This window comes from Coregonus lavaretus, assembly GCF_964263955.1.
Source record: "Coregonus lavaretus genome assembly, chromosome: 11".
NCBI classification, from domain to species: Eukaryota; Metazoa; Chordata; class Actinopteri; order Salmoniformes; family Salmonidae; genus Coregonus; species Coregonus lavaretus.
Genome location: NC_139998.1, coordinates 31,806,226 through 31,822,075, shown reverse-complemented (window position 1 = coordinate 31,822,075; position 15,850 = coordinate 31,806,226). Strand labels below are relative to the sequence as shown.

At 43.8% G+C, this 15,850-nt stretch overlaps 1 protein-coding gene across 1 annotated transcript in view; it reads right to left on the bottom strand.

Annotated features, from left to right (window-relative positions):
* The window catches only part of plin1 (perilipin 1), a gene marked incomplete at its 3' end in the record, with an annotated part of 36,238 nt that extends 24,955 nt beyond the window's left edge, over window positions 1-11,283 (bottom strand). The window contains exons 1-5 of the mRNA XM_084171818.1: window positions 11,180-11,283; window positions 10,941-11,001; window positions 10,521-10,719; window positions 7,768-7,850; window positions 7,411-7,675 (exon numbers count right to left, since the gene is read on the bottom strand). Of these exons, the coding sequence (XP_084027944.1) occupies window positions 7,411-7,675; window positions 7,768-7,850; window positions 10,521-10,719; window positions 10,941-10,982 (589 nt within the window). The 5' untranslated portion in view covers window positions 10,983-11,001; window positions 11,180-11,283. The remainder of the gene's footprint in view (window positions 1-7,410; window positions 7,676-7,767; window positions 7,851-10,520; window positions 10,720-10,940; window positions 11,002-11,179) is intronic.
* Window positions 11,284-15,850: the final 4,567 nt, after the last annotated feature.

The following is a 15,850-nucleotide window of genomic DNA, read 5'->3' as shown; positions in this document are numbered from 1 at the left end:
GTAGTAACCAAAAGAAAAGTGTTAAACAAATGAAAATATATTTTCCTTTGCCTTGATGACAGCTTTGCACACTCTTGGCATTCTCTCAACCAGCTTCATGAGGTAGTCACCTGGAATGCATTTCAATTAACAGGTGTGCCTTCTTAAAAGTTAATTTGTGGAATTTATTTCAGCCAATCAGTTGTGTTGTGACATGGTAGGGGTGGTATACAGAAGATAGCCCTATTCGGTTAAAGATCAAGCCCATGTTATGGCAAGAACAGCTCAAATAATCAAAGAGAAACGACAGTCAATCATTAATTTAAGACATGAATGTCAGTCAATCTGGAAAATGTCAAGAACTTTGAAAGTTTCTTCAAGTGCAGTTGCAAAAACTACGAAGCGCAATGATGAAACTGGCTCTCGTGAGGACCGCCACAGTAAAGAAACACCCAGAGTTCTCTCTGCTGCAGAGGACAAGTTCATTAGAGTTAACTGCACCTCAGATTGCAGCCCAAATAAATGCTTCACAGAGTTCAAGTAACAGACACATCTCAACATCAACTGTTCAGAGGAGACTGCGTGAATCAGGCCTTCATGGTCGAATTGGTGCAAAGAAACACCTACTAAAGGACACCAATAAGAAGAAGAGACTTTCTTGGGCCAAGAAACATGAGCAATGGACATTAGACCGGTGGAAATCTGTCCTTTGGTCTGATGAGTCAGAATTTAAGATTTTTGGTTCCAGCTGCCGTGTCTTTGTGAGACGCAGAGTAGGTGAACGGATGATCTCCGCATTTGTGGTTCCCACCATGAAGCATGGAGGAGGTGTGATGGTGTGGGGATGCTTTGCTGGTGACACTGTCAGTGATTTATTTAGAATTCAAGGCACACTAAACCAGCATGGCTACCACAGCATTCTGCAGCGATACGCCATCTCATCTGGTTTGCACTTAGTGGGACTATCATTTGTTTTTCAACAGAACAATGACCCAAAACACACCTCCAGGCAGTGTAAAGGCAATTTGACCAAGAAGGAGAGTGATGGAGTGCTCCATCAGATGACCTGGCCTCCACAATCACCCGACCTCAACCCAATTGAGATGGTTTGGGATGAGTTGGACCGCAGAGTGAAGGAAAAGCAGCCAACAAGTGCTCAGCATATGTGGGAACTCCTTCAAGACTGTTGGAAAAGCATTCCTTATGAAGCTGGTTGAGATAATGCCAAGAGTGTGCAAAGCTGTCATCAAGGCAAAGGGTAGCTACTTTGAAGAATCTAAAATATTTATTTTGTTTAACCATTTTTTGGTTACTACATGATTCCATATGTGTTATTTCATAGTGTTGATGTCTTCAATATTATTCTATGACTGGTACTGTATATACTAGGCGGTGTCAGAAGGAATTCTTACTGGTTGGTAGGTGATCAAATACTTATGTCATGCAATAAAATGCAAATTAATTACTTAAAAATCATACAATGTGATTTTCTGGATTTTTGTTTTAGATTCCGTCTCTCACTGTTGAAGTGTACCTATGATACAAATTACAGACCTCTACATGCTTTGTAAGTAGGAAAACCTGCAAAATCAGCAGTGTATCAAATACTTGTTCTCCCCACTGTATTTCCTGTTCAACAAAACTGTAAATTAGGCTTGAAATGACATTTTTTTCTAAATATAGTATAAACAATATATAAAATGATAAGATTTCACCTTCCTGTTAAAACTCTGAAATGCATATTTGTATATTTAATGTTAGAAAAAATGTGCATATTTTCTAAAGGTCTCTCTTGATCAAAACGTTTGCCCCCCCCCCCCTCACTGTGAAAGGCTCACAGAGCTCTAGCATGGCTTCCTGAACTAGATAGGAACTCGCTGTCATCTCATATTAATCTTGTCCCTCTATGACAAACAGAAAGTGGTTTAGGTTTAAAATCTATGAATTATTTAGATTACTGGTTATAAATCAATCTCAGACGTGCTACAGTGACGAAACCACTCTCTCCTGCTGCGTTACGATGTAAGGATTGAAATAAAATAAAAAATGTATTTGCCACATGCACCGAATACAACAGGTACCGTGAACTGCTTACTTACAGCCCTTAATCAACAATGCATTTATTTCTTAATAAAAAAGTAAAATAAAAAAATAAAAAATAAAAAGTGTTGAGAAAAAAGAGCAGAAGTAAAATAAAATAACAGTAGGGAGGCTATATACAGGGGGGTACTGGTGCAGAGTCAATGTCGGGGGCACTGGCTAGTTGAGGTAGTTGAGGTAATATGTACATGTGGGTAGGGGTAAAGTGACTATGCATAAATAATTAACAGAGTAGCAGCAGCGTAAAAAGATGGGGTGGGGGTGCAAATAGTCCGGGTAGCCATGATTTGCTGTTCAGGAGTCTTATGGCTTGGGGGTAGAAGCTGTTGAGAAGCCTTTTGGATCTAGACTTGGCGCTCCGGTACAGCTTGCCGTGCGGTAGTAGAGAGAACAGTCTATGACTAGGGTGGCTGGAGCCTTTGACAATTTTGAGGGCCTTCCTCTGACACCGCCTGGTATAGAGGTCCTGGATGGCAGGAAGCTTGGCCCCAGAGATGTACTGGGCCGTATGCACTACCCTCTGTAGTGCCTTGTGGTCGGAGGCCGAGCAGTTGCCAAACCAGGCGGTGATGCAACCAGTCAGGAAGCTCTCGATGGTGCAGCTGTAGAACGTTTTGGAGGATCTGAGGACCCATGCCAAATCTATTCTCCTGAGGGGGAATAGGTTTTGTCGTGCCCTCTTCATGACTGTCTTGGTGTGTTTGGACCATGATAGTTCGTTGGTGATGTGGACACCAAGGAACTTGAAGCTCTCAACCTGTTCCACTACAGCCCCGTCGATGAGAATGGGGGAGTGCTCTGTCCTCTTTTTTTCCTGTAGTCCACAATCATCTCCTTTGTCTTGGTCACATTGAGGGAGAGGTTGTTATCCTGGCACCACACGGCCAGGTCTCTGACCTCCTCCCTATAGGCGGTCTCATCGTTGTCGGTGATCAGGCCTACCACTGTTGTGTCGTCGGCAAACTTAATGATGGTGTTGGAGTCGTGCCTGGCCATGCAGTCATGGGTGAACAGGGAGTACAGGAGGGGATTGAGCACGCACGACGGGGCGGCCCGTCACGAAGTCCAGGATCCAAATGCAGAGGGAGGTGTTTAGTCCCAGGATCCTTAGCTTAGTGATGAGCTTTGAGGGCACAATGGTGTTGAACGCTGAGCTGTAGAAAATGAATAGCATTCTCACATAGGTGTTCCTCTTGTCCAGGTGGGAAAGGGCAGTGTGGAGTGCAATAGAGATTGCATCATCTGTGGATATGTTGGGGCGGTATGCAAATTGAAGTGGGTCTAGGGTTTCTGGGATAATGGTGTTGATTTGAGCCATGACCAGCCTTTCAAAGCACTTCATGGCTACAGACGTCAGTGCTACGGGTCGGTAGTCATTTAGGCAGGTTATCTTAGTGTCCTTAGGCACGGGGACTATGGTGGTCTGCTTGAAACATGTTGGTATTACAGACTCAGTCAGGGACATGTTGAAAATGTTGGTGAAGACATTTGCCAGTTGGTCAGCACATGCTCGGAGTACACGTCCTGGTAATCCACCTGGCCCTTCGGCCTTGTGAATGTTGACCTGCTTAAAAGTCTTACTCACACCGGCTACGGAGAGCGTGATCACATAGTCATCCGGAACAGCTGGTGTTCTCATGCATGCTTCAGTGTTGCTTTTCTCGAAATGAGCATAGAAGTGGTTTAGCTCGTCTGGTAGGCTTGTGTCACTGGGCAGCTCGTGGCTGTGCTTCCCTTTGTAGTCTGTAATAGTTTTCAAGCCCTGCCACATCCGACGAGCGTCAGTGCCGGTGTAGCATGATTCAATCTTAGTCCTGTATTGACTCTTTGCCTGTTTGATGGTTCGTCGAAGGGCATGGCGGGATTTCTTATAAGCGTCCGGGTTAGAGTCCCGCTCCTTGAAAGCGGCAGCTCTACCCTTTAGCTCAGTGCGGATGTTGCCTGTAATCCATGGCTTCTGGTTGGGGTATGTACGTACGGTCACTGTGGGGACGACGTCATCGATGCACTTATTGATGAAGCCAGTGACTGATGTGGTGTACTCCTCAATGCTATCTGAAGAATCCCGGAACATGTTCCAGTCTGTGCTAGCAAAACAGTCCTGTAGCTTAGCATCTGCGTCATCTGACCACTTATTTATTAACCGAGTCACTGGTGCTTCCTGCTTTAGTTTTTGCTTATAAGCAGGAATCAGGAGGATAGAGTTATGGTCAGATTTGCCAAATGGAGGGCGAGGGAGAGCTTTGTATGCGTCTCTGTGTGTGGAGTAAAGGTGGTCTAGTGTTTTTTTTTTTCTCCTCTGGTTGCACATTTAACATGCTGGTCGAAATTAGGTAGAACGGATTTAAGTTTCCCTGCATTAAAGTCCCCTGCCACTAGGAGCGCAGCCTCTGGTGAGCGTTTTCCTGTTTACTTATGGCCTTATACAGCTCATTGAGTGCAATCTTAATGCCAGCATTGGTTTGTGGTGGTAAATAGACAGCTATGAAAAATATAGATGAAAACTCTCTTGGTACATAGTGTGGTCTACAGCTTATCATAAGGTACTCAACCTCAGGCGAGACATCCTTAGTATTTGATTTTGTGCACCAGCTGTTGTTTACAAATATACACAGACCGCCACCCCTTGACTTACCAGAGTCAGCCGTTCTATCCTGCCGATGTAGCGTATATCCCGCCAGCTGTATGTTGTCCATGTCTTCGTTCAGCCACGACTTGGTGAAACATAAGATATTACTGTTTTTAATGTCCCGTTGGTAGGATAAGCGTAAATCGTAGGTCATCTAATTTATTTTCCAATGATTGAAGATTGGCTAATAGGATTGATGGAAGAGGCAGTTTACTCGCTCGCCGTGGGATCCTTACGAGGCACCCCGACCTACGTCCACGATATCTCCGATTCCAGCCATATGTGCTGTTAGTGGCTGTGATGTATGGTTTAGGAGTTGATGGACAGTCTGAAGAGCAAAATAAATGGTAGGATGGATATCCCAGCTTCAAGTGGTGTCAGATTTCACATCCTGCTTCATAAAGGCAGATGATACTCCTGTGTCTCTGTGAATCAGGGCTACTGCTCAATGCAAGCCATTTTGATCTACGGTGTCCACAGATGTCAGTGGGTAACCGTGTCCACAGATGTCGGTGGGTAACCGGTACCAGAACCACGCAGGTCCCAGAAACAGGGGAATTTACATCGAAGAGGTTTTTGATGGAACCACATGGGAACTTGTGTGGAATGTTCTGTGGAAGTACTGATATTCCCACAGAAGAATCTTGTTTCTTAACATTCTCTGATCAATTTGAGAACATTACTTTAACTAGAACCATGAGGAAACGTGTAGGAATCATTATACTGAAGCACTGAAACTCCCACTGAGCAACATTATTTCTTAACGTTTTTGGAACTGTTTGACAACATTCCCAATGTTAAACCAGTTGGAGAACATTCCTAGAACATTACCAAAATGTAAATTAAATGTAACCATGTTTGAACTTTTAGGAAACGTTCTGTTAAAGTAATGAAATACCAAGATTTTTTATTTATTTTTGTCAAGTTCCTTAGAATGCGCTGAGGATATTCCAAAGCCAAGTAACTATCCTGCACCATTCCCAGAAAGTTGTGGGAAGATTGTTAGCAAAATAACCATAGGACAACCATGCTCTCACCAAGCTCTAAGAAACATATGGTTCTCAGAATGTTATGCGCTAGCTGGGTATTGTCTCATCACCAGCCTTGTAATCATCAGAGCAGCACAGCATGTTCTCTGTACAGAGAGTCTAGGAGATAGCTCAGCTCAGAGAGCCTATACCACACACTGTGTGAGAGGTGGGCGTGGGATGTGGGATGGATGTAGTGAGGATTGATTAACCTCGGTTAGACAGGGCCAAGTGCTTATCCTGCCTGAGGAACAGATCACCTGTACTCCCAGAGCAGGAGGATTAGTCTGGAGAACACCAGAGTGACTTGTCTGGCCAGACAGGGCCACAGGTGGAACCGATAATTCCACTTATATAAAATGGTGGTAATTGACTTAATAATGACACTTGCAGACCGGACAGAAGTGCCTATATATTGCACCCCCTCACACAGTATAAAAGCAAATAATAGGTTGTTCTACAGCACGAGTCAAACTCAAGAGCACATTCAATCTGGCCGGCGGGTGGTTTGAGAAAAAAAAATATATATATATATATAATAATCTTCTGGGAAAAACTATCTCAATTGACATTGAAATGACTAAAACCACATTGAAACTGTGTAGAAATGATAATGGACCTACATTTATAGTCTCTTCTCTAAGTCCGGCTTGCTAAAGGTTCTGTGTTGCTCAGTTGGTAGAGCATGACCCTTGCAATGGCAGTGTTGTGAGTTCAATTCCCACGGAGGACCGGTACAAAATACAAATAAAATGTTAATGTACTCACGACTGTAAGTCTCACTGGATAAGAGTGTCTGACAAATAATGTCAAATGCTAACACTAATCAAAAGCGATGGATATGGGACAATTTTCTACACATTTTGACGGCGAGGAAATATAATAAATTTTAAGTGCGGCCCTCCAGACCTCGGTGAAGACCGAATTCTGCCCGCAGGGGGAAATGAGTTTGACACCCATGTTCTACACAGGTATGGGATGGGATTCTTTATAGATTGTATTATGGTCTGGCACCTTCTCTAACAGCCAGATATGTTTCCATTTGGCAAGCCAAGCTTGTCTTTGGCAAATTTAGTTGAATATAATATAATGTCCCTTAGATTGTAACAGACTGACTCTCATGTATGAGTCCTCATGTGGAGGGTGAAGAGGTTGTTGTGTCTAGTGCAAGTGCTAGAGAACATCTCATCTTCAGACATTGCTTAGAGATGTTATCAGTTTATCTCACTTGTCTAAATCGTGCTGTTATGTTCTTTCTGTGCCCTGAAACAAAACATCTCCCATCACCAGTCATCTACTACAGCTTGCCTGCTGTAACCATGAAACCTTAGCGCCCCACTGTTTTGTTGCTCAATTGTAGGTTGCCACCTTGTGGTGAAAGTTGAAATAGCTTCAGTATATCATCACCTTTTAAATGGGTCAGCGCTATCTGGAATCTTTGGGACGTCCCTACCCTAAACCCTAACCCTTACCATTTAAAATGTAAACTTCAATGGGGTAGGGACATCCCAAGGATACCAGATAGCACATACCTTTGTAAACGTTTAGCTGTCATACTCCCATTCCATGTTCTTAACTCAACACAGTAAGAAGAAAAAAAATCATTTGTTATGGTATAGCCATCTCTATACCAGCCACCATATTATCTAAATAACAAAAAAATGTGAAGTATACCATTCTCCTCAGAGGATCCAGGCAGAACATAGTTGACCAGACTCTCAGCCAGGGTCAGTGCAATGTCTGCTCCCTCCCCTGCCAGGCGGACAGGCTTGCTGCTCAGGACGTATCTAAAGCCGTCCCTGAAGGCACTCCTGGTCAACTGGAGCCTACTGGATGCCATGCTGAGCACCATGTCTGAGGTGCCAGCGATGGGGCTGGCAATGCCCTTCTTAGCTGTCTGCACTGTAGAGGAGACTGCCTCCACGATGCCAGACGCCAGCTGTGTGAAACAGAGAAAAAGACAGGTTTTGGGGGCAGAAGTCATGCTGTGTAACAAGCATTTTAAATTGACTCAGAAAATAGCATCCTTGCCTTCTCAGGGGGATACTGCAGAGCTGGGATCTTCTCCTCCAGACGATCCAGCCCTTTACAGGCCAGATTGTTGGCAGCAACAACTAGAGACAATACAATGAGTTTAGAGAAGGTAATTATGTGTATTACACTGCCGATAACCTCATTGAGTATTGAAGACATTAAAAGATGTCCTTGACCTCTACTCTGTGATCTTATTTCATCACAAATAATACATTATTAAAACACATCTCCAGGAGCTAGATAGAAAAAATGCAGATGAGATCATTGTTATTTAGGCAATGCTCCCTGAGACAGAATATCCATGGCACACCTAAGTGACCGTGCAAGCTGCAATATTCTATCTGCCTTGGTACCTTCATTACGTACACTCATTACAACAGAACGTTTTTCTCACTTGCCGATGGGTTGTGAGCAAAGTCATAAGTATTGCATTTTGCATTTCTAGATTCAATATTTTCCTTCATGCGTGTTCATAAAAATAAAAAAGTAAGCTAGAACATGAGTCAATTAAATACACTGCTCAAAAAAATAAAGGGAACACTTAAACAACACATCCTAGATCTGAATGAATGAAATAATCTTATTAAATACTTTTTCTCTTTACATAGTTGAATGTGCTGACAACAAAATCACACAAAAATTATCAATGGAAATCAAATGTATCAACCCATAGAGGTCTGGATTTGGAGTCACCCTCAAAATTAAAGTGGAAAACCACACTATAGGCGGATCCAACGTTGATGTAATGTCCTTAAAACAAGTCAAAATGAGTCTCAGTAGTGTGTGTGGCCTCCACGTGCCTGTATGACCTCCCTACAACGCCTGGGCATGCTCCTGATGAGGTGGCGGATGGTCTCCTGAGGGATCTCCTCCCAGACCTGGACTAAAGCATCCGCCAACTCCTGGACAGTCTGTGGTGCAACGTGGCATGGGTGGATGGAGCGAGACATGATGTCCCAGATGTGCTCAATTGGATTCAGGTCTGGGGAACGGGCGGGCCAGTCCATAGCATCAATGCCTTCCTCTTGCAGGAACTGCTGACACACTCCAGCCACATGAGGTCTAGCATTGTCTTGCATTAGGAGGAACCCAGGGCCAACCGCACCAGCATATGGTCTCACAAGGGGTCTGAGGATCTCATCTCGGTACCTAATGGCAGTCAGGCTACCTCTGGCGAGCACATGGAAGGCTGTGCGGCCCCCCAAAGAAATGCCACCCCACACCATGACTGACCCACCGCCAAACCGGTCATGCTGGAGGATGTTGCAGGCAGCAGAACGTTCTCCACGGCGTCTCCAGACTCTGTCACGTCTGTCACATGTGCTTAGTGTGATCCTGCTTTCATCTGTGAAGAGCACAGGGCGCCAGTGGCGAATTTGCCAATCTTGGTGTTCTCTGGCAAATGCCAAACGTCCTGCACGGTGTTGGGCTGTAAGCACAACCCCCACCTGTGGACGTCGGGCCCTCATACCACCCTCATGGAGTCTGTTTCTGACCGTTTGAGCAGAGACATGCATATTTGTGGCCTGCTGGAGGTCATTTTGCAGGGCTCTGGCAGTGCTCCTCCTGCTCCTCCTTGCACAAAGGTGGAGGTAGCGGTCCTGCTGCTGGGTTGTTGCCCTCCTACGGCCTCCTCCACGTCTCCTGATGTACTGGCCTGTCTCCTGGTAGCGCCTCCATGCTCTGGACACTACGCTGACAGACACAGCAAACCTTCTTGCCACAGCTCGCATTGATGTGCCATCCTGGATGAGCTGCACTACCTGAGCCACTTGTGTGGGTTGTAGACTCCGTCTCATGCTACCACTAGAGTGAAAGCACCACCAGCATTCAAAAGTGACCAAAACATCAGCCAGGAAGCATAGGAACTGAGAAGTGGTCTGTGGTCACCACCTGCAGAACCACTTCTTTATTGGGGGTGTCTTGCTAATTGCCTATAAATTTCCACCTGTTGTCTATTCCATTTGCACAACAGCATGTGAAATGTATTGTCAATCAGTGTTGCTTCCTAAGTGGACAGTTTGATTTCACAGAAGTGTGATTGACTTGGAGTTACATTGTGTTGTTTAAGTGTTCCCTTTATTTTTTTGAGCAGTGTATTTAAATTGCCCAATTTATCATAAAATCTCAGTCTACTTATCACCAGAGAACAGTTTTGCAATTCATGAATGTGAGTTCAGGACACAGAGTTCATCCAATGTTAATTCAATTTCACAACCAGGAAATGTAACATCCCCAGAGAGAGTTATGACAACTGTGTGTTCTGCCCATCAACAAGTAGAACATAGAAACAGTCAAGCCAAGTAATCTAAACCTGGCTCAGTCTACTAGACCTGGCTCTACTAAGAGCTGGCCCTAGCCCAGGCGTACTGCAGGACACATTCCCAGACTCAACAGCACAACGGCTTTGTTGTCACTACAGATAATCAAACAAACAGCAAACCCTCTCAGTGAGAATGAGTTCATTTACTCCTTTTCATGTATAGCACTTCACAGCATCAACATATATTAAAGGATTACTTTTGAGGTAATGTATGTTCAGGTTACTGTAGTAGAAGAAAATCACAATCATGTAATGGTACTGCAGTTTGAAGCAGTATAGACTATGGTACTGTAGTAGCTGAACATATGGTTAATTAACTGATTACACAGCCTATCTATTTGTCTGGACTGGAGGCAAGGTGACTTTCTACAAATTTGTGCAGTGCAGAAATTGATGACCATTAGCACTAGGGAATCAGTGTGCTCACGCTGGGTCTCCAGTCGGTCGATGGCAGGCTGGATGCTCCACACTGCCAGGCTGCTGGCGGTCCTGGCCCCCCTCTCATACACCCCACATACAGAGCAGAGGAGCGGGTGGGTCTGCTTGGTGCTAGTGTAGGTCCTCTCAATAACCTCACAGGTAGAGCTCACTGCAGGTAGGCTTAGGATTCTGACAAACACATTGTCCTGAGAGACATGGAACAACAATTCACTCCTCAAGCTGAGACAGACATGCTCAACTCTGTAAATGTGCATACATACTGTAGTAGGCTACATGCATACTGTTATTATAGTCTGTCAGAGAGTTACAGATGAGGGTTAGGTTAGGATGTTGTACTGTAGTGGAATTATGTTACAGTGGCCCCAGCGCATGAACAGGTAGTTCTAAACTGTTTGAAAAACCTTACCTTTACCTGGGCTTTGGTGGATGCTGTTTTCTCTGGAGCCATAATGAGTGATCAACTAAGCCTATGTGAATGACATAATGATGAATCATTGTTGTACCTGAAGCAAGTTTGGAATGACTTCCAGCATATTGACTTGTGGAGACATTTTATATTGAATATGGTAGCCTATTATTATTATTATTACAGAAGAAAACAAGCAATAAATAAATAAATAAAATGTAAAAATAAGACAAACTAACCGTTTAGTGTTGAGTCCAGCTGAAGACTGTGGCATATTTGATTTTGTGAGAAACAGAAGAACTATACAGACAAAACCTGAAAAAAAAGCCTGCTAATCACGCCCACTTAAAGGAGAAGTTTACCCCAAAACCAGAAACTGCCAATTGATTCCATACCTTGAAACTATTTCAGTAGAGTTCCACTCTCTCTCCCTGGATTACAAAACTGAGGAAGCTGCAAAAACAGGTCATGTGACTCGTGACGTATCTACATAGCAGGGGTTTCCCCATGAGGGCGCTCGTGCACAGTTTTTACCCATCTCTGCTGTTGTGTCAGTCGGCTACCTAAAATAACAATTTAAATTATTGCAAATATTTTAGGACGAAAAGTACACATTTCCTGACTCAAAACAGTATTTTTGACAAAAAAAAGCTAATTTGGCCTTACGCTTTCAATAAAACAATGAATTTGCCTACAGTTAGCGGATTGTGATTCATGCACTCACTGACAACAGAGCAGAGTGAGGCCTGCATCCAGCAATGTCACAAGTCACGTGACCCCTTTTTGCAGCTGTCTCAGTTCTGCACTCCAGGGAGAGAGAGGGGGAGAGGGCAAACTCCACTGAACTACACTGAACAAAAATATAAACACAACATGCAACAATTTCAAAGATTTTACTGAGTTACAGTTCATATAAGGAAATCAGTCAATAGAAATTAATTCATTAAGCCCTAATCTATGTATTTCACATGACTGGGAATCCAGATATGTATCTGTTGGTCACAGATACACTATATGACAAAGGTATGTGGACACCTGCTTGTCGAACATCTCATTCCACAATCATGGGAATTAATATGGAGCTGTTCCCCCCTTTGCTGCTATAACAGACTCCACTATTCTGGGAAAGCTTTCCACTAGATGTTGTAACATTGCTACGGGGACTTGCTTCCATTCAGCCACAAGAGCATTAGTGAGGTCAGGCACTAATGTTGGGCGATTAGGCCCGCAGTTGCCGTTCCAATTCATCCCAAAGGTGTTCGATGGGGTTGAGGTCAGGGCTCTGTGCAGGCCAGTCAAGTTCTTCCACACCGATCTCAACAAACCATTTCTGTATGGACCTCGCTTTGTTCACGGGGGCATTGTCATGTTGAAACAGGAAAGGGCCTTCCCCAAACTGTTGCCACAAAGTTGGAACCACAGAATCGTCTAGAATGTCATTGTAGGCTTAGAATGTCATTTTCCGCAACAGTATTTAAATATAGAATACTGTAAATTAATGATTCTCTCTTTTGTTCAAGCATTTGTCTACGATGTGTGTAGAAGGCTCTGATCATGGAGTGACCAAGCATTGTTCTAAGTTCCTTTTCAGGTTTGTCCCTTCCACATCCACTCAATGAGAGACAATATTGAGAAGACAGGTCTGAAAGATTCCATATTCTTTATGTAGAATTATTCACTGCGTTACTCAATAAGTTTCATACCATGATAAAATGGGGTGAAATATAGGGGAAATTTAAAAAGGGAATAAGTACAAAATCAAGAGGTTAATTTTTGTGGACTGTCAGCCTTGTCAGTGGAAGGTTAGCCACTTGTCCCCAAAAAAAATTAAAGTCTGGATATTTATCAGTGTATGACTCAATTTTTCAATGCTTTCATCCAATGGAGCCTACAGCAAATCCCTTAACAATAAGTATGCATGTATTCTGTTCCATAAAGGTTCCAAATAGAGGACTACAACACATCTCAGCATGGCATGTGTAACAGAGTAAGAAAATATATCCTGTTTTATTTGTGAAGTTCGCCAAAATTAGTTTAAAAAGCATTGAAATCATGTTATTGAGTTCCTGTTTAATAGTTGACTGACATTGTGTAGTTGGTTGACAATATTTCACTCTGGCTGCTCTATTGTTGTTGCGTATCATTTTCCCTCAGACTGTTTCATGCTGAAGGAGTGTATGGTAGGTTGGAAATGCTTCTCTACTCCTTTCCCAGTTAAAGGCACGGTCTCTTGATATAATTACGTCCAAACTGTCACAGAATTTGTATGAACTAATGAACAACATAATGACAAGTAGTTTGTTGTAATGTGAAATGTATTTTGGTTGTTTTAACTGAGTTTTCATGCTAACTTGTTACCTATGCTAGCTCTCGTCCTGTTAGCCATGTACAATGTTAGCTAGTTTGTTATCAACATGTGTGTGCTGTCCAAACCTAGAAGGTTAGACATTATTATTTTTTAATCCTTTTATGTTGTAGGAGAGTGAGAGAAGCCATAAGTCAACTAACACTGCGGTGTGTGTTATTGCCTGTCCCAGGTATGTGATTGAATGCGTTGTCTCTGGGGAATTTGTATTTGTTCTATGTAATTGTTGTTGTCTATTTCTATTGTATAATTTTATATGGAGCTCATGCATTGGTTTCTCAAATGACTGCCTCGCCTGGTTCACCATCTACTTCTCAGATAGAGTTCAATGTGTCAAATCGGAGGGCCTGTTGTCTGGACCTATGGCAGTCTCTATGGGGGTGCCACAGGGTTCAATTCTCGGGCCGACTCTTTTCTCTGTGTATATCAATGATGTCGCTCTTGCTGCTGGTGACTCTCAGATCCACCTCTACGCAGATGACACCATTTTGTGTACATCTGGCCCTTCATTGGACACTGTGTTAACAAACCTCCAAACGAGCTTCAATGCCATACGACACTCCTTCCGTAACCTCCAACTGCTCTTAAACACTAGTAAAACTAAGTGCATGCTCTTCAATCGAACGCTGCTGGCACCCGCCCACCCGACTAGAATCACTACTCTCGGCGGGTCTGACCTAGAGTATGTGGACAACTACAAATACCTAGGTGTCTGGTTAGACTGTAAAGTATCCTTCCAGACTCACATTAAGCATCTCCAATCCAAAGTTAAATCTAGAATCGGCTTCCTATTTCACAACAAAGCCTCCTTCACTCATGCTGCCAAATATGCCCTCGTTAAACTGACTATCCCACCGATCCTTAACTTCGGCGATGTCATTTACAAAATAGCCTCCAACACTCTACTCAGCAAATTGGATGTAGTTTATCACAGTGCCATCCGTTTTGTCACCAAAGCCCCATATATTACCCACCACTGTGACCTGTACGCTCTTGTTGGCTGGTCCTCACTACATATTCGTCGCCAAACCCACTGGCTCCAGATCATCTATAAATCACTGCTAGGCAAATCCCCGCCTTATCTTAGCTCATTGGTCACCATAGTAACCACCACCCGTAGTATGCGCTCCAGCAGGTATATCTCACTGGTCATCCCCAAAGCCAACACCTCCTTTGGCCGCCATTCCTTCCAGTTCTCTGCTGCCAATGACTGGAACGAACTGCAAAAATCTCTGAAGCTGGAGACTCTTATCTCCCTCACTAACTTTAAGCATCAGTTGTCAGAGCACCTTACCGATCACTGCACCTGTACACAGCCCATCTGAAATTAGCCCACCCAACTACCTCATCCCCATATTGTTATTTATTTGGCTCATTTGCACCCCAGTATCTCTATTTGCACATCATCTCTTGCACATCTATCATTCGAGTGTTAATACTAAATTGTAACTATTTTGCACTATGGCCTATTTATTGCCTTACCTCCATAACTTGCTACATTTGCACACACTGTATATATATATATGTATTTTTGACATTATGTTTTGTTTACCCCATATGTAACTCTGTGTTGTTGTTTTTAATCGCACTGCTTTGCTTTATCTTGGCCAGGTCACAGTTGTAAATGAGAACTTGTTCTCAACTGGCTTACCTGGTTAAATAAAGGTTAAATAAAAAATAAAATAAAAAAAATAATGAAAGAAAAATGAAATATACTATATGATCAAAACAAGAATACTATAACAGACTGTTTCATGCTGATGGAGTGTATGGAGTGTGAGAGAAGCAATAAGTAAACTAACACTCTGTCAAGGGCTGATGTAAGTGTGGTGTGGAAGTCAGGCGCAGGACACCGAAGCTTAGTCCAACAAAGTTTACTAGTTAACCACTAGGAAAAAATACAATAAACGGCCTCAAAAACACACAGAGGCGAGCGATTACGCAAACTGTGCGTAAACTCCAAAACAACAAACAGAGCAAACACGCAGCACTAACTGACATGCGAAAAACAACACACAACCTAACCAATACAAAACAGGCAACTTATAGAACACATAATCAGACACAAACGGACACAGGTGCAATAGACAGACAAAAGCAATCAAACATAGAAACATTCAACGGTGGCAGCTAGTACTCCGGGGACGACGAACGCCGAAGCCTGCCCGAACAAGGAGGAGGAGCAGCCTCGGCAGAATCCGTGACAGTACCCCCCCCTTGACGCGCGGCTCCAGCCGTGCGCCGACCCCGGCCTCGGGGACGGCCAGGAGGACGCGGACCCGGGCGCGTGGGATACCCACGGTGGAACTCAGTCAGGAGGGATGGATCTAGGATGTCCCTCCTATGCACCCAGCACCGTTCCTCCGGACCGTACCCCTCCCACTCCACGAGATACTGGAGACCACTCATCCAGCGCCTCGAGTCCAAGATGGTCCGGACCCTGTACGCCGGGGCCCCCTCGATGTCCAAAGGGGGCGGAGGGGTCTCTCCTATCTCATCTTCTTGGAGTGGGCCAGCTACCACCGGCCTGAGAAGAGACACATGG